The sequence below is a fragment of the Schistocerca americana genome, chromosome 2, assembly GCF_021461395.2.
Source record: "Schistocerca americana isolate TAMUIC-IGC-003095 chromosome 2, iqSchAmer2.1, whole genome shotgun sequence".
Classification (NCBI taxonomy): Eukaryota; Metazoa; Arthropoda; class Insecta; order Orthoptera; family Acrididae; genus Schistocerca; species Schistocerca americana.
In genome coordinates, this window is record NC_060120.1 from 446,186,939 (window position 1) to 446,212,507 (window position 25,569).

Below are 25,569 nucleotides of genomic sequence, written 5' to 3' on the forward strand. Positions count from 1 at the left end.
CTGTCGCTCCAGCTGTCAAACGGCAACAACTTTTACAGCAGTGAGTGTTGCAACAGTTATGTCAGACTGTGGTAACCCTGTCTGGAGTAATCAGTAGTGATAAGTAACTAATAGTTATTTATAATCGTTGAAAATAAAGGTTATAAAAAATAACTGTAACAGTGATAACGGTTACTCCAAAATAACCGTTATGTGGCGCCATGGAAAATAGTAAAATCAGCCCCAAAAAAGTATTTCAAAGAAGAAACTTTTCAGATAAAAATAAAAAATGACAATATTAGGATTTTTAACTTCTTATTAGCTAAGGAAAATTGGGACAGTGTTTACATGCAAACAACTGTTGATAATATGTTCTTAAGCTTCCATAACACCTTCCTTTATTACTTTAATACAGCATTTCCTTTTGAAACAAAAACTTCAAGCAATCAAAATAGAAAGTCGTGGGTAACAAAAGGAATCAAAATTTCTAGTGAGAGAAACAGATTTCTCCAATATTGCTCCAAAAAATACATAGTCACTGAAGAATTTTCTGACTATTGTAAAGCCTACAAAAAAACTTATCTTAGAGTGATTAGACAGGCAAAATTTTATGGAATGACAATTTCATAAGAAACTCTTCAAACAAAATGAAAGCTACGTGGAAAGTTACTAAAAAAGAAACTTGTAGTTCAACACCTAAAAAGGAAAACAATTCTCAAACACTTAATGACCTTAAGGTCACAGATCCATACACAGTTATAAACAAGTTCAATGAATATTTCACCTCACTAGCAGAAGATCTCATTCAGGCAAACTGCAAGGTATCGTTCTTCAATTCCACCAATACGTGAAACAGCACTAATGTTACAATGTTTGTTTATGAAACAAACCCTGATGAAATTAGGAACATAATAAAATTGTTACCCAATAAAATCTCTAGTGGCTATGATGAAGTACCTGACCTCATATTAAAGGTGTGTGCCCCCCCTCATATAGTAAAGCCATTATCAACTATCTACAACCAATCATTAAAAACTGGCATTTTTCCAGATGCTCTCAAAATAGCTAACGTCTCACCATTACTAAAGAAAGGTTCCCCTGATTTAGTATCCAATTATAGACCATTATCCATATTAAGCATCTTTTCAAAACTCCTGGAAAAACTTTTTTATGACAGGCTTATAAATTTCATAAAAAACCACGCACCAATCAGCATTCAACAACATGGTTTTAGTAAATCTTTATCCAACCAGACAACAATTTTTGAACTTTTGGACCACATACTGAAATCAATTGACCAACATAATATAGCTGCAGGTATCTTCTTAGATCTCTCTAAAGCCTTTGACGTACTAGATCCTAAAATACTGCTTGCTAAATCGGAAAGAAGAGGAATAGGAGGTGTGGCTCACAACTGGCTATGCTCTTACCTACAAAACCGCAGACAGAAGGTATCACTTCAATACGATATTAATGTACAGAATAAAATAAATAACACAGTTTTCCTCTCGGAGGAAAGAACAATAAGATATGGTGATCCCCAGGGTTCTGTTCTAGGGCCATTACTTTTCCTCATTTACATAGATGATCTCGTTGAACGTATGAGCCCACAAAAAACTATCCTGTTTGCTGATGATACAAGCATAGTGTTGACTGATCTAGTCCTGAATCCCTTCAGACAATATCCGATAACTCTATGAAAAAACTTTCTGAGTGGTTTAACAAAAATGGCCTAATTGATAATTGTGGGAAAACTGTATGTATCAACTTCCATCTAATTCCCACATCCAATCAAAAAACTATCCAAGTAAAGTTAAATAATGATAAAATTGAAAATGTAAATGCAACAAAATTTTTGGGTCTACGGGTCCAACAAAATTTAAAATGGGACACACATATAAACAACCTATCAAAGAAACTCTCATCATTGTGCTATGGACTAAGAACACTTAAATCCACACTAATGCAAGCATACCATGCGCAGTTCCACTCATTGCTCCGCTATGGAATCATCTTTTAGGGAAATTCAACTCACAGCACAAATATATTTAAACTACAAAAAAGAGCACTGAGGATAATCTGTGGCCTCAAAAAGCTGGAATCCTGTAAATGCCACTTTATAAAACTTAATGTTCTAAGCATCCCATCCCTATTCATTCAAGAAACAATCCTATTCACCAGGGAATACCTCTCAAGAACAGGCAAATTAATCCAAAACAATGATATAAACGCTCATTATACCAGAGGGCAATCTAATATCCATCAAATTTTTTCAAGGACATCATCATACCAAAAATATATAACTCACCTGGGTATCGCATTACACAATAAAATTCCAGAACAAATAAAAACTGCTCCAGATCCAATATTTAAAAATAAACTAAAGGCATTTCTGACAAAGCACTGTTTCTATTCAGTACAAGAATTCCTGGAAATGAAAAATTATAAATTTCCTTTGTAAAATACTGTGATTAGAGTAAAACATTCTGTAGGCAAAATAATAACTTAATTTCTACTATACACAACTATGTTTCAGTTTCACTTCCCAAAATTTTTTAACTCGCTTTTTGAATGTACAAGTACTCATTCTATTGGTATTAAAACTTAATTGTCTGTGAAATCTCAATGTCAATTTCATGTTTAATGTAGTTTTTAAATGACATTGTCCTTCTGTTGTGTTTCCAGTTGACATTTTTACTATTCTGTAATCTCAGTGATTATTTGTGTAAATTTAAAGTAGCACTACATTGCCTACATGTTTTTTAGTTCCCCATGTAAATTGTTTGTGTTCTCTGTATGTGAAGTTACTATATTCATCAATGAACAATTTTGTGTACATTTTTTTAAATGGCAGTCCATTGCCTATGTTTTTTTCTCCAAACTACATATTTGTTAAGAAAAATGACTTGTCCTGTATCATGTGTACTTTGTACAATATGTGATCCACAGGATAAATAAATAAATACAATACAATACAGTACTTGCCTGCTTGAACCCAACGTTAACGCTTAACGACTTGTGACATTGCGATATTCGGACTATCGATATATATGATTAGGTTTATCGATAGAGATGCTCCTATATGGAATAGTGCATCGATAGTCGCAACGCGATTGTATGCTCTATGCTGTGTGTGTGGAGTCCATGGGTACAAGTTTGTGGCGGACACAATTATGATAACTGAAGATATATCATCAAACGGGGAAGAACTCCCTCATTTTGTACCCCCTGTTATACAGGATAATCCAAAGGGATGGGGTCCTTGCGATCTTCCCGATCAGTTCAAAGATATGCCGTATCAACCATTTTCGAAAGGGGATCGCCTAGGCAAGGTATGACACGTGAAAATTACTGACATATGTATAACTTAGCTGTGTTAAAATGATTTGTTTTTCTTTAATGTAGTGTTAATTTCGTTTTTATTTGCGTTCATAGATATCTGATTGGACTGGTGCGGCTTTCCAAGACAAAAAATACACTAGTAAGTACATATACTATCTGGTTTCACTCATTAGTGCGAAGATGCCCGTTATTCTCGCGATCGTGCTAAAAGTTTATTTTAATTTTCATCTGTATTTGTCGGCATTGGTTTGCCGCTCATGTGATTGTATAGCGTCATTTTTCTTTCCAGCGTATGCAGCGATTAAAGATGTAAAGTTTGCAATATGTAGTGTCTCCCTCTGTCTTTACAATTTATGTTCAGTACATAAGAGTTAAGAAAAAAAGTCTTTGCGATGTTGCTGTAATCACTTTTTATTACAGACAAGTACCAGTCTCAGTTTGGAGGTGGCAGTCAGTATGCGTATTACCATGAGGAAGATGAAAGCACATTTCATCTGGTGGATACAACTCGTGTGCAGAAGCCACCATATCAGCGTGGCAGATTCCGGCAAAACCAGCGCAATCTCAGGGGTCGTGGTGGTGCTAGAGGAGTTATGCAAGGCCAGCTGCAGCTGCTTGGCAAAGGCTTGAAAATGCGAGATAGGTAATTTTAAGATTTGTGTGAACTCTTTCTGGGTACTGATTTCTAACAGGTATAGTTTGTCCTTGACACCGAGAAGCTATGATTAAGTATGATATGAATATGGAGCTTACAATAGTAAGTAGGGAGACTGTTCATCAAACTACATTCATGACTTAACAAATGCTGTATTTACTAAAGGAAGGAAGAAGTCGTAGAAATATGGTATGTGTTGAGAGGAGTGTACAAGGTGAACTGGAACTGATAAAATATAATGTTTAGGGATTTTTTTGCTCCCTCCCCTCCCTTTAGAGTATTTTGGTATAAGTGCCTTATTTGGTGCTGTTGCTCATCAAAGCTTATTCATGCTGAAAGGTCTATATTGTTTGTTTTACAGTTGGCTTTGTTTCTATGAAAATACAATTACAACATGAAAAGCCTGTAATATGCACTTTTAAAAACACAAAACAGTTAATGCACCAACTCTGACACAAAAGTATTTTTATGCGATTGCTGTCTCTGCAGGAACTGGTCAGCATAGTGACATGCATTCCGTAAATCCCACGCATGAGGACTCTTATCAGCCCGTCAATGCTGCTGTGTATCATGTAAACTGACATATTTGATACTAGTCATTGACCGGTGGCAGCTGTGATGTCATCTTTTCATGCATATATTCACAGTTTTGTTGTCTTTTGTGAACAAGGAAAAAAATCCTGGTTGTTGCGACAGACCGGCATGTGAAAGTCACCGCTGGTATTATGTAATGCTCACGATAATTACGATATTTGTTACATGTTTCTTAAGTCGCTGCTCCGAGATGAAGACTGGTATTGAATTATTTCTGTTTATCTGGCTACAGGTCACTTTTGTCGGAATACTTAAATTTTGTTAGGGTTTGATTGTTACATTGTAGGAATATTAGTTTTTGTAAATTTTTATGTCTAGTGCAGTCAAAGACAGAAACAGATTCAAATGAGAACTTTTCTTGAAATTGGTATTTTACGAAAAATCTGAGATGAATTAATGTTTGTTAATGCAAAATGTGGACTTTTGCTGTAACAGGAATCAACGGGCACAGCGCAAATGGCCATTACGACAAGGTATGCGGAACAGTAAGAATCAGCCACCCATAAAGAGTCGTGATGCGTCTGTGACAGTACGTCCCGACTGGATAACAATTGAAGAGATGGATTTTCCACGATTAGCAAAGCTTTCATTGCCCAGTGTAAAGGATGGTGAAGACATGTGAGTACTAACTACTTAGTTACCTTATCCTTGCATGGTAATCGCTATGTAATTCCTCAAATTTGGTCAGTGATAAATTTCAGTGCTTCAAAGTGTGTGTTACTGTACGTGACAGTGATTGCAATTGAAAGCAGATAGCAGTCAGTGCTTTCGTTTGTGGTCTGGAAGTTTTGGTACTGTATTCTTTGTTATTTTGGATTTTGTTTATTTTATATTTATGTTGAAGGTCTGTATGATTGTGTTTGTTGTATTTTTCTTTGGTGTCTTGAAGATGCAGTGTGGGTGGTTTTTATTGGGTGCTTGTGGTTTAGAGGGTTGGAATTAATTAATAGGATTTAGTGCTTTTGCTTTTAGAGGAAAGGGGACCTCACTCTGAAAAACTGAAGCATTGAGTCATTCAAACACATACAAAAATGTAAGAAAACCCACTACTTTGAGGTAAATTATTTCTTGTCATAGTAACCCCCCCCCCCCCCCCCCAAATCAACACAGACACATTAATATGTTCAGATATTTGTCATGCATGTGGTCGTTCAGTTAACAATGTATTAGTATCTAGTATGTATTATAAAGTCACACCACTTACATGTAAAGTTGCGTGTTAAAATGGGATAGTGATATTTACAAAACCATTGTCACATTAATCCTTTCCTGATATTTTCTTCAGTTGAAATCCTATCTTCTTGTTTTGTGGTCACTCGGATAGTGCTGTAAAACTAGCTTCATGTTGATCAGTTATGCATCCCTAGGCTGGTACTTTAACTGTAGGTAGCCTTGTGTTACCTGTAGGGTACCTATATTATTTGCAAACAAATTAGTGAAAATGGGGCATGATAAATTATTGTTAACGATAATTAATTTAGAGGGTAGGACATTATGCAGAGAGTTGGAAAAGTGTGCTACTTGATATTTTATTTCAGTATATATGCTTATTTTGGCTTTATTGCCTTCATCAGTAAATTTCCTGACATTGTAGATTGACATGTGTCAACTTCAAGTAACCCATTATTGTTGTCGATAATTTGTCACACGTATATTACATTTTTTAATATCTGACAGTTGTAGAAAATAAAGTTTGACAGCTAGTTGTTCAAGATATTTATCTTTGAGTAAACAACTAGCTGTCAGGCATGAATTTCCAATGTGGCTCTCCTGTCGTGGTTGGCACTTGTATTGGCCTGCTGCCCAACAGTGGACAGTTTGAGTACAGTATTTGTTCTCAGTTCTCAATGATTATATTATTTCTGTTTAGCTATTCCTTTATATCCCACTGACATGTGGCTCATCTGTGGTTTGAAACACACATAACGTGCAGCCTAAGAACATTGACAAACACTTATACATGATAAATATCTGGTATCAGTTTCCCTTCATTCCAGCCAGCTGGGGTGGGCTAAGGGATGGAGAGAGGCAGAAGGCAGGGAGGGGGTAGGTAGGCAGTGGCTCATGGGAAAGTGGGGAGCTATCTATGGGCTAGCTGGGGGTGCAGGTGGCAGATGGCTGGGCATGCAATTTCACAGACTAGGGCACTAGATGGCAGCACACAACTAGCTGACACACATTGGGCGGGGTAATGTGACAGGGAATGGATTGTGCACCCACACACACATGCATGCACCCGAAGGCACACGCCCACATTATTGTCAGGGGGGACAGTGATTTACCTTAGGTTTAGGCCAGGGAGATTAAGGGAGTGAGGGATGTGCTGTAAGGATAGCTCCCATCTGTGAAGCTCAGAAAAGCTGGTTGTGGTTGGGAGAAGCCAGATTGCACAGATTGTGAAGCATCCACTGAAATCTCACATGTTGTGCTCTGCTACATGTTGCAAAAGCTGCTTCAGAACCTGTGTCATCTGGATCTTCCCCACCACCACCGAGCGAGGTGGCGCAGTCATTAGCACATGAGACTCGCATTTGGGAGGACAACAGTTCAAATTCGCATCCACCTGTCCTGATTTAGGTTTGGTTCAAACCCGCGTCCAGCCGTTCTGATCTAGGCTTTCCATGATTTCCGTAAAAATGACTTCAAGTGAATGCTGGGATGGTTCCAAACAGTTCCCCACTTTCCCACGAGACACTAGACGTCAAGTCCGCCCCCCCCCCCCCCCCCACCACCACCACAAAAAAAAAAATCCCACTCCCTGCCCTCCTGCCTCTCCATCCCCCACCCCACCTTGTAACCCCCACATTCCCACCCTGCCCTGTACCTCATCCCACCTCAGTACACTCACTGTGGGCCAGGAAAGAGCTGGCAGTTGACTGAGCACAGTGTAGGGAGACAGGTGTTTGTGTGGGGGTGAGGGACGGGGGAGGGTGTTTTTCTCCTACAGATTGAGAAAGGAATTTCATATGGAAAGCTAGCAAAGCAAAGCTCTGTACCTTTTGACATCTTCGACTTTTATTGTCCTGTCTTCCTCAGCTGCGTGTAATATTGCGGTATATTGATAATTTTTACTTATGCACCGTCTGACAGCAACTGAATAAAACACCATTTTAGTGCCATACGTGTTTCGCCTTTATTTTCTGCAAGGCATCATCAGTGGCAAGTTGCATGGACAATTTCTTACATATTAAGCACCTTTTGCGTTTTTGGTGTTCTTCTTATAAATGCTAGTTTGCAGCTTTTTTCCCCACATTCCACAGCACTATGAACTGAAATTTTGTTTCAATGCTCTGTACCTTTTGTTTGTGTACCTGTTGACAATGCAGCACTTCTGCATTTCAGTGAGCTGTGTCCTTTATTTATAAAAAAATCATCACTCATTCCTCTTGTAATCTCTCATACTTCAATGTGCAATAGGTATTTTCCCAAGTTATTCTTTATTTGTCATCATTCCTATATATTCTTTTTATTTGATGCAGCTCTTTGTATAAACATGTCTTGAATTATGTTGCATTATATTAATTCCAACGGAACTAAAAAAATTGCATGTTTACAGAATTTGTTGCGGTTCTCTGGAATATTATGATAAGGCATATGACAGAGTGAATGTGAAGAATGAAAAGCCATTGCAGCGAATTGACAGAATTGCTCACACTGTAACAACAACAGATGATCCCATCATACGAAAATTGTCGAAGACTGTTGGGAATGTTTACGCTACCGATGCTATCTTGGCAACCATAATGTGTTGTACTAGGTCCAATTACTCATGGGATATTGTTATCGAGAAGATTGGAGACAAGCTGTTCTTTGACCGCAGAGACAACACAGAATTTGGTTTGTATATCGCTCATGACAGGCATGTACTGTTTTATTTCCAAGCCATCTCTTTTTGTGTTGCAAGAATAATAATTTTTAATAAAATTACGTTGCTTAGTTTTGAGTGAATTGTGTATACAAACTACTTTAAAGGAGACTAGTACTTCGTACTCCATGTGCCGTAGGCAGTTCTGAATTTTCCAAACTTTCTTGTAACACCTCCTTGATTTTTGTTACATAAGTGACCTCATAGTTCAACTTAGCAAGAAGAAAAAGTTTCCTACTGTTTTCTTCATAACAACAACAACACTTCTTTCTAACTTAATTTGCAAATGTAGGCTATATAATTTAGCTATCTTGTTTTAGACCACTTTTCATAGAAATAACCTATCTGTTAAGTAACCGTCCACTCCTAAATTAACTGTTACTGAAAGGAAAGTTATTAAGTGTATGCAGTTTCAGGGTATCTATTGTCAGTTTATTATCTACAGTCATAAAAACATCTGTTTTTTAAAATCCATTTACTTAGGCAGGTAGGTGAGCATCTCATTCTGGGTAGAGAGAGAGAGAGGGAGAGAGAGGGGGGGGGGGAGAGGAAGGGAGGAAGGAGAGAATATGATGCTGTTTCCAGGTGTAAACTATATTCTCAGCAGTGCCGTGCAGAAATTGCACAAACCTCGATATTGTAAGCAATTGTTGCTGCTATAAACAAGAAAAATTCTTGGACAGTACCAGTCTCTGTAGGCATCCTCTGTGCTTATTGACCTTTCAAGCTGAAGAAATGGGTAACTTTATCAGGAACCATTTCATTAATGAGCTACAAAAAGGGAATTTTCTTTTGTTCTGATATCAACTTATAATATGTACTGCATTATGATTTACATACTTGGGTGCAGTATGTACACAGGATCGAGTGTGCCTGACAAAGAAAAGTGCATTATTATGAATCTAAGGATGATTCCTTAGTATTACGTTCTCAAAGACCTAAGTAACTCATTAATACTCCCATAGTTCACTGTAAGTAAACCCTCCCGTCATCCTCATCTGACACACAATGACACTTTTGGAGATTATGAAATACTCCATAACTTTGTTACTGCAAATTTGTCTTTGGTAATTCTCCTCCTGCAGTCTTTACTGTATGTCATGTGTAAACTGTCTCCTGTAGATGTCCTGGCACTGTTATTGCCTGCCAGTATATCCTATGCTAGCAGTTAGCAGTAGCAAAGATTTGGTGGAGATAGTATAACAGTGTCTATGCTGCTTCACAGTTTCATCTCTTAAATTCTGGAGAAAGTTTCTTTAGTGTTACCAGTAAGCAGTTCTGCTGTTGTCAGTATGGAGTAATCTGTTAAGAGGCAACTATGTAGCCATGTCAGTGTTCATAGTTGTTTTGTTCGTTGCACAGAATGGATGTTTGTATTGTCCGTAATGATGACATACATGCAGGATGATACAGAAATAATTCATCATTGAACTACCATTTTAGACACTGTACATAATTTCAGAATTGTTCGTCTGGTATTTCCAAAATAAACATACCATCAGGAATAAAGGCAGTCTTTGTTGGTCACACATGAAGCACAGTATTTCTGCTCCTTTTCCCATCCATAACATTCAGACTACTAACCCATAACTCATTTTACACCACATTTTCATTGTATTCTTTTGCTGTACATAAGCTTCAACAGTGCAATGCAATAAGGAAAGCCTTCCTATCTTTCCTTTTATGATGCCTGAAACCCATGTCTTTCAGTATCCTCAACATGGTGCATTTGCTTCCATTAAAATTTCCATATAGAAAACTTTCTTTTCTTCCCCAGTTGAATGTTCACCTTTAGCACTTGTTTTAATTCCCTGCGTTGCAGAGTGCTTCTTGCATAGGTGTCCAAGCTGCTCTCTTACTTGAGCTTGTGTTGCTTGCCTGGGAACTTGAAATAACTTCCATTTGGGTGGCAGGAGCTTTCTCACTTCAGTGCAAGTAAAGGTAGTCAGAGCCCTTTCAGAGGGTGAGGTTAAGTAGTTGCAGTTTTGTGACTATTGGGCAATGAGAGGGTTTGCCTCTTTGCAGCTAGTATATGGGGTGGTTACTTGGGCTACTTGTGTGAACACCCACACACAGTGACCTGAAGTACATAAATATTCGGTGTGTTTACTTCTCCAGTATGTATAATTTGACATTATTTTTCTCTGATTGCTCCTTGCTTCTTGTTCACTAATGTAACTAGCACTGCCAATAACATGCACCTTGCAATTATTATATATATGTGGAATAAATTTGTATTTCAGAACACTACCACAAACTATTTGGTAATGATTGGTACTATTGAAAATATATTGCGAACAAAGATATTATCTGTGAACGATTTTTGTTATTCAAACTATTTAAATAGTAACATAAGTTGCCCAAAAGTATACAGTAGTTTTATTCTAGAGAGGGAATATATCGGAGATTTGGGTATTTCATGGTTTTCTTAAATTGCAGAAGGCTTATCTGTGGGTGTTCCTTTGAGAAGGACATTCTAAATTTCTGTCCTTGCTTTGTGCTCGTGCTCCATTTCCAAGGATATCATTGATGGCATGTTTAATTCTAAATATTTCTTTCGTACCAGAGTGTAGCACTTAACTTATACCAGTTGATCGACAGAGTTCATTTGTTTGTTTGTAGTTGGGCTCCTGATGTGAACAGTTCAGAATATTTGTGAACCTCATTCACAGAAACAATATGTTTCCAATTTTTGGGTACTTTTGTGCTTGTCCTGTGAAAATACTTTTACAAAATATTCCGGTGTGTATTCCCTTTTGAAAAATGGGGATGTTTTTGGAAAAAACTCTAAACAATAATCTGTTTGAAATGTTTGCTTTCGTAGTGATATTGCCACTTATAGTTTCTATGCAGAAGACAACCTTTTATGCATCGACATGTACATGAATAATACTTTTCTACCGACAGATCTGCTGACAGTGAATGAGACCTCCGTAGAACCTCCTCAAGATGATGGAAATAGTCTAAATTCTCCAAGAAACCTTGCTTTGGAAGCAACCTTCATTAACCACAACTTTTCGCAACAAGTGCTGAAAACAGTAAGAATTTTGTCAAGATTAATTTTTATTGTAGTTTCTAATGATGTTTTAGTCTGTTTTTTCAGTGATTGGAAGCAAAAGCCAGAAACCAGTGTGGCCAAAGTTCATAGTATAGTCTTATATTGGAGATTATATAGATGCTTCTGCATCTGCACGAGTAAGTCTAGAGTTAAGAAGATACAGTTCAATGCATTTGTCATAGAGTTCAGGTGTGCTGTTCTTATTATTTCTCATTTTGGTCTAGGACAGCTAGACACCTAGGACAACAGTCTTGGAATTATTAATATAATGAGTAAGAGTTCAGTAATTAAAAATATATTTTCTAACAAGCTGTTGTAAGTCTTGAAGTTTGGTGACACTTTAGCAACTTGCAGTAAGTTTTGCTTCTTATTTAATTCAGATTTTATTTGGCTGCATGAAGCTAGTACAGCTTTTTACAGTCTTTCACTCGCAGAAAAATCTCAGGATTGCTGGTAATCATACCCAGAACCTTTCTCAGTAGCCAGCAACAGTAACCACCAGGCTAAAACAGTCTAATGACAAGTTGTGTACAAAGATATTGCACTTGGAATTATCAAATTCTGAAAACCAGTGTACTGTCACAGTAGTTAGCATGTTGGTTTTGTTTTGAATTGACACCTGTCAAGTGCAGGAAATTTACCTGGAGGATATATCTCTCTTCTCAGCTTCAAGCATTTCTTACAGAAATAAATAAGCCCAAAATTGATGATGTAAGCAATTAAAAGATTTGTAAAGTCATCAGAAGTAATAGTAATATCAGCACATACAACCTGTGTTGTATACTTGTCCAGAGTGATATGGTAATGCCTGTTTTACAATCTTTTTCTTGGCAGCATAAAGATGTTAAATCTATTGTTGACTGCATACATAATCTATTAAAAAGAAAAAAATACTAATGTGGTCTGTGTTCCTATGTGTATGCATTTACTCTTTATGGTAGTGAAGCATTAGGTGTTAAGTATGCTTTCAAGCACGTCGAAGGTTCTGTGATGGTGCAGCACAGGTAGAAGTTAATACTTAGGCTTATCCTACAGTCAGTTTTAAGTTAAGGAAATGCCCAGGAAGTATCTGAAATGTTCTGTATATGCTAGGCCCGTCAAAATGTTCACTGACATCCCTAAAATCACTGTTGATCACACAGAATATTTTAGCAACACAGATTCACAGCATGAGAATGATATACTAGAATCTCATAATCAGAATTAGATTTGGAATCAAGATGCATTCTCATGGAAAAGATGTTCGTGGTTATAAATCTCCTCTCCAGATAGTTATTTATGTATCAAATTTGAACCCCTAGAACTCACAAATGATGGCAATACTAGATTCATTCTGCACAGAAAGAGATTTAGGCAGTGAGACCAGATGTTTGCTCCATGTATTGTTCTCTGTATCTTCCCACAGTTCATACTTCCACAACTCTCTTGACCATTGGCAATGCTGAGGCATTATATAGATAGTAAATATCTGCACATTTCTCTCTTGAATAATTTATGTACATGGGATTACTATTGCTCACTTGCAAGTCAGTTGGCATGTTTACTTTATATCAACTATAACTGTTGTTAAGATGCAGAGATAGATATCACCAGGTGTGCAGTTTACTGAAAGCCATTGTTGAAAAGTAATGTCAGAAATGGCAGAATTCCTTCATTGGTTTCAGGATAGGATACATTCATGTTGCTACAGTAGTGGAATTATGCATAATGGCATGGCTATGTTTAGGAAAATTAACTTTGTCGACCAGAATATTTTTGCACAGTGTATAAGCAATAGTATGAGACAGCACAATGACAAATGCAGTTGTATAGTATTGCATTTGATGCCATTAGTACATTGTTCAAAAAGTCATTGATTCAGGTGGAAGAGGGTGGAACTCTGTATAAAGCCAGTCAGTTTTGTGTGGGGTTATTGTGTGCATATGTGCCTTTCCTGCAGGTGGGAAAAGGCACCGTTAGTGACAGTGTTTGTTGTGTACATAAACAGTGATTGACAATGTTAGTGGAAAAAAGTTGTGATGGAAAAAGCAAAAATAGGTGCATTCAAGGAAATAGGACTAATTGTCAAATTCCCTAGAAGTTTCACTGTTAAAGTACAGTTACTGATAATTTCATTCTCAACTTGCTGCTGATTTACAGTTTTCAGTTACTGACAACTGCCAGATGTGTAAGACAAATTTTGTCAAATGACAAACATCTTAAATTCAAGAGATGACTGCAGAAACCTGTTCCAACATCCAAATGTAAACGGGCTAGATTGGAGTTTGCTGAAAACATGTCACAGATTTCAGAATTGGATAAAGTGATCTTCATTGATGAAAAGAAGTTTATGAAATAGGCTGGATGGATTTCAGTGTTGTTGCCATGATCTGACACCCGAACCTCAAGCTGTCACACTCAGATGGGTGCCAAATGATGATTGCCTTCAGAGTATCACCAGGAACACCAATTTAGTTCGTGCTTTGTGCCATTGTCCAGTAGAACATGCATAAACAGTAATTAAAAATAACACCAGAACTACATAGCACAGGAAAAGAACATCTGTGAATGATTGTTTCATGGATCATGCGAGAGTCAGTTGGTAGAGGGTGAGGTCATTGTGCCAAAGATCCCGCATTCGGACCTCACTGATAACAATTTTTAAACTTTTATGTGTGAAACTATTATATGGGAGAACATTTCCCAGGTATGCTAAAGGACTCTTCAGAGTTTGTAGCAATGTTCTTTTGGCAATCTGCTTTTGCTTCGTTAATTGAAAGTAGCAGACCTATAGAGTACATTGGTATAGATAGGTATGGTGTTCTGTCAGACATATACAACTGAACAAACACCACTTGTGATGAAGTACTTGTAGTTTTGTAGAATAAACATAACCAATCGGAATAGTAGAATATAGAAACAATTGCATCACTTTGGGGGGGGGGGGGTAGTAAATAATAATTGTCTGCAAATGGCAGTGCCACTGTACATCAGATGTGCGTGTTGTGGCTAGTCACAGGTTTGCAGTTGCTGTCCACTCTGCGGACTACTAGTGCTGCTGTTGTGCAACATGAATCTGTGGAACATTATTGACATTCTCTTCGAACTGTTGCATAGTGACTGTTGTGTACATGCAACACCAGAAATAACTGAAGATGGAAGAAAGTGTGCAGCATTCCTGCTAGACATAATTGATCAATGGACTGTGTCGAATGTCGCCAAAGAGGAAACATTAGATATTGACAAACGCACACCGGGTGGAGCGGAATTGTTTGTTTATGACAAAGTGAATGGACTAGAATTGACGTCTTTGATATCATTGCCAGAAGGGTCCTAGGTGATGGAAATGATGAAATAGGGAAATACCACAGATGGTGAAAAGGGTGGTGTTCTACTCAAGAAATGACAAAATCAGAATGCTCAAATATTGGGTTAGTCAAAAAGCAGCCAAAGCCAACCCGAACATTTGTCCATCACACAATGCACTAGATGGTCTGCACAGTGTATTTTTTATGAATGGAAGTGTCAGTGGGAAAATAGAGGGGTTAATACCAGTGAAGGAAAAGTACAAACATATTACAATGCATGTGATGGAGCGCTTCAAATACTGTCACGAGAAAGGTTGCTGTATTCATGATGTAGACATCAAATTGTGGATGAAAACAAAAGCAAGACAATCAAATTTCCCAAGATTTGATGCCAGTAACAGTTGGGTCTTATGCTGAAAGTGTAAAAACAATATTGTAATCTGTAAATTCAAATCTTTTGTTACTGTGAAAATGTACCAAAACAGAAATGACATCCAGAAAACGGTAGAAGACTGGCAACAAGCAGCCTGTGCACTCGTGACAGCCTACAGAGATGCAAATATCTAAACACCGACAAAAGTGGATTTAATAAGGAGACGACTATGGGCCGCACACTTGCAACTAGAGGTTCTAAAAAAAATTTTTGTAGGAGTTGTGTACGGTCCTTTCACAAGACAACCCATACATTCACAATTATTCAGTTGCTTTCACACATGGCAAATTTGTGCCAAAGCTGTCTGTTGTCCTTCAAGAGCCACATTCTTTGAGTACTCGTACACTTCAGTCCATTTTCCCAGCACCAAATTTAATCATCCTCTTTCACTCCTCCAGCAAAATGACGAAAGAACTGTTCAAGATGTTTCTACAAGCAGCAGTAGTGGAACAAATCAATTGAGAGAAACTTCTGATAATGTGGGATTCTTACAGCCCCACAAAGATGCTATTGTTCTTCGTGACCTGCACATACAACATAAGCTACTAAAACATATCGCAGTTCACATAATTCCAGCAAACACAACCTCCTTTTGTCAACCACTTCATCTTCATTTCTTCAGAATGTACAAGCATACGATTCATAAAGTGTGCAATGTCGCTAGAGTTTCTTCGGAAGAAATTAGTCTGCAACAACAGAATAACTTTATTAAGCTGCAGTCCCTCACATAAAATCAGTTTCATTTTCCATGTTTCTATAATTCTCACTGTCGTGGGTGGGTAATGGCTAAAGTCGCTGACGAATGCAGAAACTTTGAAACTTTGACGAAGTTCTGTTTCAGCCACTAGCTTTCATTTTGCAATCTAAAAGTTGCATAAATGAAGTGAAAGCAGACTGCCAAGAGAACGTTACTGTAAACTCAAAACAGCCCTTTTACATGTCATAAACCTGTTGTCCCATATAACACTTTCACACAATAAAAAAATTATCATTGGGGTTTGAACCCAGAACCCTTGCTACAACAGTCTACCAACTTCCCCACAGAAGCTATTCGTATTAGTTATTCAGTTATGTTTTTCAGGTACTCCATAGTCCTGGTGTAGCTTTGTATTAATGTTTACACCTGTTCTGTTGGTCAGCAGCCACAGGTGCAGACTGTGTGGCCTGAGGGGGCCCGAGCCCCCTCAGAAATTCATTTGGGGGGAGGGGGGCAATAATTTAAGAAAATTATTAGTTATAATATGATTTGTAAAATCACAAAATTATGTTGGAATTTTTTATTTTTTTTGTTTGATGATAGTTACGTTTCAAAATACATTCAGTAAGGAGTTAAAACAAATAATTACGGTAGTAAGCAGGTTAACTGAAAAAGTGGCGTGCGTCATGATAGTGTTACGGTACTGTGGGCACATTTAGAATTTGTTGTGGTGCACGAACCTTCGGGTAAAGTCTGGTGCTGGCGGGCCAGCCCTGCAGCCATTGCGACATCAAAAGGACGTGAGCAGAAGCGCCTGGAACCCTCCGCCTTGCATCACCTCGATGCTTAGACATTACGACACCATGGCTATATAAAGTCCACCATGCTGTCGCAGTTATTCAGTGTGGACAGTTTCGTTCATTGCTTGGTGCAGACTTGTTTAGTGTTCTGACTTAAGTATCTAGTGGACTATTCTATATGACCATATTTTATTCATTTACATTAGTCTCTTAGTGTATTGTAAATTAAGTTTGCAATGGATAAATTTGTTACCAAAAAGGCGTGCTTGGAAGTTGATGATACTGCAAGTCAACCTCCAACAATTACTGTGTCATCAATTGCTTAGTCTTCCTCAGGCGAGAACCGTTCACAGCCGAAACCTGGACAGTCTGGTAAGGGAAGATTATTTCAGAAGTCTTGGTTGATCAATTATACAGGGCTAGAGTATGAAGCATCTACTGTAAAAGTTTTTTCCAAAACCTGCAAAGAGGCTGATGCTAAAAATCAATTGCAATTTTGTTTGAAAAAGATGATACATTTACTTCTGTAGGGTTTTCTAACTTGAAAAAGGCTTTGGAAAAATTCCATCTTCATGAAAATATGTTTACACATAAAGATGTTCTGAAACTAAATTGTATCACTAACCAAAGTGTGGGCTCCCAATTGAATGAAGTTAGTGATATGAAGAAAGGCCATTTAGCTCTTGAGACAATTTTTACTACCGTGCAATTTCTATGCTGACAAGGACTAGCAATTAGAGGGCATGAAGATGTAAACTCAAATTTTTTTTAAATTGTTGGAACTCCGAAAGAATTACGTACCTGAGTTTAAAGATCGGTTAGGGCGTTCGGGGTATAAGTGGACATCCCACGATATTCAAAACGAGATTATTGATCTTCTAGGAAAGTGTGTGTTGAGAAAGGTATTGGCTTCAATCAAGAACACTGAACATTTTTCTATTATGGTTGACGAAACAGTGACTCTTTGTCATGAACAAGTGTCATTTTGTATTCGTACTGTCGATGATTCCTTAATCATCAATGAAGACTTCGTTGGCTTATATGAGACCCCCAAAACTGAATCACAAACATCTGTTTAGTATTTTAAGATGTTTTTGCTCGTTTTGGTTTGTCAATGCATAATTTAAGAGGACAGTGCTATGATGGTGCCTCGAATATGAGAGATAAGTTCAAAGGACTAAAGTTAGTTTTGGATATACAACCAAAAGCACCTTATGTGCACTGCACTGCTCACAGTTTAAATTTAGCAGTTGTAGGCAGTCTCCCCCATCTTAAGTCTGAGGGATATTATGGCTTTAGCAAAGGACTTAATAAACACTGTAAGGGGATCCAACAAAAGGATGGGACTTTTCAGAAGCATACGCTGTGAGAGTGCCAACGACCAAGCTGGTCTATGACCCCTTTGCCTGACTAGATGGATTATGCAAGCTACTAGTATCTTGTGAATATTGGAAAAACTTTTAAGAACTTCTAGACTTTTGAAACATTTTCTGCAGAGGACAAAACACAGGTTACAAATGTGCAGCCTATGTTGAGTCAAGACTTATTTCTTTTTACATCTTTGTTGCCATGCAGTGAACCCAGTAGAGGATGTCAATGAAAAAATTCAATGCCCTCATCCAACTGTTGCTGATTTGGAAAAAATATATGAGGGCTTGATTGTATATTGAATGGAAGGCGTGATAGTTTTGAACACTATCGGGAATTGTATTTAAAAGAGAGACCTTCACAAGTTGATGATCCTTCACTTTCTCGGAATTGAAGTATACCAAAGAAGTATGAAAACAATGAAGCCAGCTCACCGCACACTTTCAAAACCCCCAAAGGAATACTACAAAGCTATTTACATTGAAGTTTGTGAAACGGTTTAATCTTACAGTACTGGGTTGGTTGGTTGGTTTGGGGAAGGAGACCAGACAGCGTGGTCATCGGTCTCATCGGATTAGGGAAGGATGGGGAAGGAAGTCGGCCGTGCCCTTTCAGAGGAACCATCCCGGCATTTGCCTGGAGTGATTTAGGGAAATCACGGAAAACCTAAATCAGGATGGCCGGACGCGGGATTGAACCGTCGTCCTTCCGAATGCGAGTCCAGTGTGTAACCACTGTGCCACCTCGCTCGGTCCAGTACTGAGTGGTTTGCTTCAACTGGACTAACACAGGTCGTTGCAGATGAACGAGAGTGCTTGCTTTTAGTAAACATAGGTGAAACAAATTTGGAAAAATCAATTGAGTTTTTCAAAAATGACCTAGACGTTGAGAGACTGCGCTTACACTTGAATATATTGCTAATAAAAAAACTGGTCTTAAAAAACATGTCATATAAGAAAGTAAATTACACAATAGCCTGCCGTTGGAGAAATGTTATGTGGAGTAGTGAAGTGCATTAAGCTTCTGCAGGTAGTTCCAATCATGATAGCAACAGCAGAACGGTCATGTAGCACCCTTAAGTGTCTGAAGTCATATCTCTGATCAACAATGGGATAGAAGTGATTGAACAACTTGGCTGTTCTTCATGCTCACCGAGATGTTTTGGATGAATTGGATATCCAACTAGTCATCAGTGACTTCATATTCAGTAGTCCACAGTCTGTTTGCACCTTTCTAAACACACTCTAGCCCTAATAATGGCGTTTAGAGAAATAATAAAAATCTTTATAAAATAGAGAATTAAATACATACATAACGTTAAATTTTCAGTTTCAAAATATTAGTACTAGTTTAGTACTGTATTACTCTATTACTATAGTACTGTATTACTCTATTACTATAGTACTCTATTACTCTATTACTATAGTACTGTATTACTCTACTACTATAGTACTGTATTAGTTATTCTCAAATACCTAAATATTTTTAGGGTGTAATACCCAATTAAAACCTACTATTTACATACTTTTTGAGTGAAAGAATTAGGCATACAAATGCTTTTACTGTGTGACAGCAATATTTTATATTTTATTCTTTTAATGATAGTTTTGGATTTATTTGAATATAATTTCAGTCTTTGCTGAGCTATGTATTCACTGCTCTGTAATAGTCTATAAGCATGATTATTAGTGTAAATTAAATTAGCTTCTTATGAAAATACCATGCGTGTTTGTTTTGTTTCTTTTTTCAAAGCCAAAAAAATGTGTTGGGCTTGTCGAGTTATAAAGGGTCCGGTTTCCAGGGTTCTAATGTTGATCATATGACTCTAAAATGCTTTAAAAAACTTTAAACTAACTATTTTTCTTCTAAAATTTAGAAAATTTCCTGGGGCAAAACCCCCAGTGTGCGCCCCCCCCCCCCCCCCAATATTTTTTATAATTCAGTGCCCCTGTCAGCAGCACACAGTACAAACTAAATTGGAATTTTGGTTGATACTCTATCGACACACAGTGTTTGGTACTGATCTGAGTGTATGACATCTGGAGGTTTGGGTGTGGGAATAGAGCAGCAGGTAAGAATGAGCAGAAATTTTGGTGGTGGAAGAGGTAAGATTTCGGCAGCCTTCTGCACTGAAGGTGAGCATGCATTGCTTGGTTGAATACTACAATGAACTCTAACATATACACTGAGATGCTAGAGACATAATTGATTAGAATGTATGAGGACCTAGGGAACAAAAGTGTAATGTTTCAAGGTAATGCATCTCTGTATGTTTCTGCTACAACCAATAAGTGGTTTACAGATAAAAATATCAATGTCTTACCCTGGCTTGCACATAGCCTGCATATCAACCCCATGGAAAACCTTTGGGGAATACTTGCAAGGCATTTTCACCGCAGTGGAAGGCAATATGAGGCCTTATGTGAACTGAAAAGTGCAATATAAGAAGAGGTGGTGACAATTTTACTGCAAGAACCCCAAACTGTAACAAAATCAATGTCAAAGAGAATTTTTGGGGTAAGCAGGAAGAACAGAGGTTGGACAAAGTGCTAACATCACAACAACACAACAGGACAGTGAGCACCATTATACCAATTTCCACCCAACAGAAGCAAACGCTTAATTTTATTTGCGTTATGAAAGAAACTGCGTAATTCCATCATGATTGTTTTATATGTATCTGTTGTGGTGGTGGTGCTAAATTTGTGATCCCTTGATGCCTCAGAACATGTCTTACCAACCGATCTCTTCTTCTAGTCAAGTTGTGCCACAAACTCCTCTTCTCCCCGATTCTATTCAGTACCACCTCATTAGTTATGTGATCTATCCATCTAATCTTCAGCATTCTTCTGTAGCACCACATTTCGAAAGCTTCTATTCTCTTCCTGTCCAAACTATTTATCATCCATGTTTCACTTCCATACATGGCGACACTCCATACAAATACTTTCAGAAAAGACTTCCTGACACACAAATCTATACTCGATGTTAACAAATTTCTCTTCTTCAGAAACGCTTTCCTTGCCATTGCCAGTCTACACTTTATATCCTCTCTACTTCGACCATCATCAGTTATTTTGCTCCCCAAATAGCAAAACTCCTTTACTATTTTAAGTGTCTTATTTCCTAATCTAATTCCCTCAGCGTCACCCGACTTAATTTGACTACATTCCATTATCTTCATTTTGCTTTTGTTGTTGTTCATCTTATATCCTCCTTTCAAGGCACTATATGTAGCTACTACTTTCATAATAAATTACTTATAGTGTGCTACAGACACTGTATTATTATTTTGCCCAAAGCCGTGTGTGTGTGTGTGTGTGTGTGTGTGTGTGTGTGTGTGTGTGTGTGTTCCAGCTATTCGGAATGACGCCACAAGAACATTTAATGAATAGCATGGGGTGGGTTTAACATTTTTGTGTTGTTAATGTCATGAACTACCATTGTTGGAGCATGTTTTCCTTAGTAGTGTAGGCGGGAAAACATGGTATCGCCCCAGCAGCATGTTGTATGGGGAATGTTCCAACATTGCTTTATTCATCTGTATTACTATTGTTATTTCTGTTAAAATTGCCACCGACACTGGATGTCCTTATCTTCATTGAAAATACACACACCAGTGTCCAGCAATATTACTTGTTTTTTATTTAAATTTCATTCTCTCATGGCGCACTGCTTTTATTTATTTGGTGAGGTTTCCAACACAGTCATATCGACCAATATCAGTTTTATTTGACTGTTTGTCCTGTGACTTCAAATGTGTGCTTCCATATCTCATAATGACGTGTGGAGCAATGTTTGCTGCAGAGTGGATATGTTCTCATTGCTTGTTTCGATTATTTCTTTATTCTTTTATTCTGGACATCTCTTGTCTCGCTGTGCATTTTAAATAATGAAAGGCAGGTTTGTGAATAATAGGAAATGCATCTGTTATTGTTATGGAATAGTGCTAAAATTGAGACATTTTAATGCTAGTAGCAGTAGCATTAATATTTTTGTTTTGCAGGGTGAACCGCGGTATAAATTTGAAGAGACAAACCCATTCATCTCGGAGGAGGAGGCTGGAGAAGTGGCATCAGTGGGCTACCGCTATCGCAAATGGGATCTGGACAATGGAATTGTGCTGGTTGCTCGGTGTGAGCATGATGCTGTAATGCATGGCCCTAATGGAGAACTTCAGTTTCTGACAATAAAGGCTCTAAATGAATGGGATTCAAAGGTGAAGATTGTTTTCATAAAATATTGTAACTACTAATACAGTGGGATCTCATTAACATAGTAAAGAGGAAAATTTAACATTGTTTATATGGGGTTTTGGTCGGGACCGAAGAAAATGGGCGTAATATAGAGGAAAACATTATATGGAGGAATGTTATAAAGAGGTCTCACTGTATTACCTTTCTCGTTGCAGCGTGAAGAGAGGCCAACCTCTTCTGTATTTTTGTTGCAGGAGTTTTATAATGCCTCGGTTGAAAGATGAAGTGGGCTTGTACAACTGGGAGGAAAAAGCACTACATGTATATTACATAGAGGTCTTTTTTGGGGATGTGCTGCACACTGGTCAATAAACAAAAGGATTTTATTATTTCTATTACCCTACCGGGTATCCCAGGAATGCTGGAATTGTTCGAATGTAGTTGTTGTTACACATGCTTTCACTTAACTGTGTATTTATGTGGAAATATCTGCACATTTTTAAGGCATTGTGGATTCTTTGCCTTTCCCATTGTTAGTTGCACCAACTTTTCTGTTCCACTTTCATTACAAGATGTAAGACAGTTAGCCCTTCTTCACCACATTTTCCACCATGGCAGTTCTCTTGAACTCGTGTTTTGTCAGGCAGAAAGTGAAAAAATAAGTCAGTTTCATCTGCATTAGAAACAGCATTGTGCCCACTTCCAACCTCTCCTTGAACACATTTATACATCAAATTAAGTCAGTTCTTGAGCATTTCGATTCAATTGTTGGGTGCTTTGAAATATGAGTGTGTCAACTTTTGTACCAAATGGGTCATTCCATGTCAAGTCACCCAGGCCTTGACACCAACCATGTCAGATTTTGATGAAACTTGGTACAATTACTTCTTTTATCATCCTGAAAGCACTTGTAAATTTTTTTTGCTCTATCTCTTATAGTTTTTTTATAAATTTTTAAAGTTTTTAGATTTGGCTTTGTTTCAGCAATCGGAAATTGTAACTTAAATGTGTCCTCACAACTAAAAAAATTTGTATATTAAAGAATACTCAAGATATCAATATGAAATTTTGGAATAAGTTTGTGTATTATATCTAAATGTTTAAAAAAAATTGCCATAAAGATATATTAAATTCTTCCAAATGAAAAAAAATTATAAGTTTTTTATTTTTTTATTTATTTTTTAGCTAACGGATGTTCAGTTTTACAAAAACTGCAATATCTAGAGTCTCAGACCTGATAGAAAGCTCAGATTTGTTTTAAAATACTCTTAATTGTATAGGCTATTAGATAAAAGAAAAATTATGTTGGCTTTTTTTAACCTGTTTAATAGTTATCTAATTTTTAAAATAATATTAATTATATTTTAAAAATAAAAAATGCCAAGTGACTTAGACACCGAAAATAAGTTTTTGTCTTCTTGGAGTAACAATGTACACTTGGATTTTGTATTGTTACTCCTGTGTTTTGAAGTAAAAAATTATTACAGTGTTAAATAGTGCTTGGATAGTATTTTATTAAGTTTATTCGAACTCTCAGTAAGTACTGTTGCTTAGTTTACAGAGATTCTTTTCCAAAATCCTACAAAAGTAACCAGAACAGTAATCAGACCAAAAGTGAAATCAGTAGGTCAGATATTCAAACCTGTAGTGTAGGGTTATTTAAAAAAATCTGGCTTTCCAAACAACCTACACACCTTCAAAAAAGTTACAACCGGTATCAGAATTGAGTGAGGAAGAAAAAGATTTGATCCACTTACGATCTGGAATTAATCTGTGTGAATTTAAGAATATATGTTCACACCACAGCTACTACTTTTTAAATGTTTTTGAAAAGTATCAAACAACATGTGTAGACCCACTAAAAAAACACAAAAAGCCCATCAAAAAATCGTTGAGAAGTGTAGGCTTGGATCTTTCTAAACAATTACTGACAAAAAATATTAGCATAAAACCTGGACAAAAGCTTTGCTCAACATGCCGTAACTTTTGTGAGGAAAAATTAAGAGTTGAAGTCAATGAAAGTGAAACAGATGAAGAAGTCATGGTTGAATTAGAATCATTGGAATCCAGAAATGAATCCCTCGTACAAACAAACATTGCTCTTATTTAGGTTTAACACCGATAAAGCTTCATGGCTTGTCAGAACAAAGTAAAGGGTCTTATTTTAAAAGGAAGGTTAGCAGTATTGAAAAGACTGCAAAAAAGGCGGTGTCAAAAGCATTAAAATATGATGCACCAAGTTCTGATGATGACGAAGAAGATAAAAGTGTGGTTGAGAAAGCAAAGGATTTTGATGTAATGATTTCTCTTATGAAAGAGAAGATTTCATCTGTTGGGAGGTCTAGAAAAATCCAGATTCTGACCTTGGCTTCAGATTCTTGGACTCGAAATAAAGTGATGAAAGAATTTAATGTGAGTGAGTACATGGTGCGACAAGCTAGAAAGCTAAAATCTGAAAAGGGTATTTTGGAAACTCCTGGTCCAAAAAAAGGTAAAACTCTTTCTGAAAATACAGTAAGACTTGTAACAGATTTTTATGAAAAGGATGAAAGTTCCAGAGTGCTACCTGGAACAAAAGACAAAGTAAGTGTTCAAAAAAATGTGTACATGCAAAAAAAGACTCATTTTGTGTAACTTGAGAGAACTTTCAAATGGGAGAATCCCGAGGTAGAAGTAGGATTTTCAAAATTTTGTTTCTTGAGACCCAAATGGTGTATCCTTGCTGGTGCTGCAGGCACACACACTGTATGTGTATGCAGTATCCACCAGAATGTTAAACTATTACTGGATGCTGTGAAAATTGAAGAATCTTATAAAGACCTAATTAAGATGCTTGTGTGCAACACAGAAAAGCAAAACTGCATGCTACATCATTGCAACAGCTGTCCTGCAAATACTGCACTAACAGAGTGCTTAACTGAAAAACTAAGTGAAGATTGTGATTTAGAAGAAGAAATTGTAATCAGTCAGTGGGTTAACACAGACAGGGCAGAAATGATCAAACAGTCTATCAGTGTTGAAGACTACATTTCTTTATTGGTTAGGTCATTGGAAAAGCTCACCCCACACTCGTTTATAGCAAAATCCCAATCAGCAGCCTTTAAAAGATTGAAATAAGACCCACCACCCAAAACAGCAATTATTGTGATTGATTTCAGTGAAAATTATTCCTTTGTTATACAAAATGAGATCCAAAGTTACCATTGGAATAGAGGTGGTTGTACTCTACACCCAGTTGGAGTTTTTCTAAGAAATGAGGAAAACAATGTTTTTGTTTCCAACCACTGTTTTATTA

General features: G+C 37.2%; 1 protein-coding gene across 1 annotated transcript in view; it reads left to right on the top strand.

Annotated features, from left to right (window-relative positions):
- Positions 1–3,084: 3,084 nt before the first annotated feature.
- Positions 3,085–25,569, top strand: part of LOC124595666 (eukaryotic translation initiation factor 3 subunit D-like) — a 55,531-nt gene continuing 33,046 nt past the window's right edge. Inside the window, exons 1-7 of the mRNA XM_047134511.1 lie at positions 3,085–3,311; positions 3,415–3,460; positions 3,742–3,964; positions 5,006–5,188; positions 8,127–8,407; positions 11,343–11,473; positions 22,085–22,297. Coding sequence (XP_046990467.1) covers positions 3,153–3,311; positions 3,415–3,460; positions 3,742–3,964; positions 5,006–5,188; positions 8,127–8,407; positions 11,343–11,473; positions 22,085–22,297 — 1,236 coding nt within the window. The 5' untranslated portion in view covers positions 3,085–3,152. The remainder of the gene's footprint in view (positions 3,312–3,414; positions 3,461–3,741; positions 3,965–5,005; positions 5,189–8,126; positions 8,408–11,342; positions 11,474–22,084; positions 22,298–25,569) is intronic.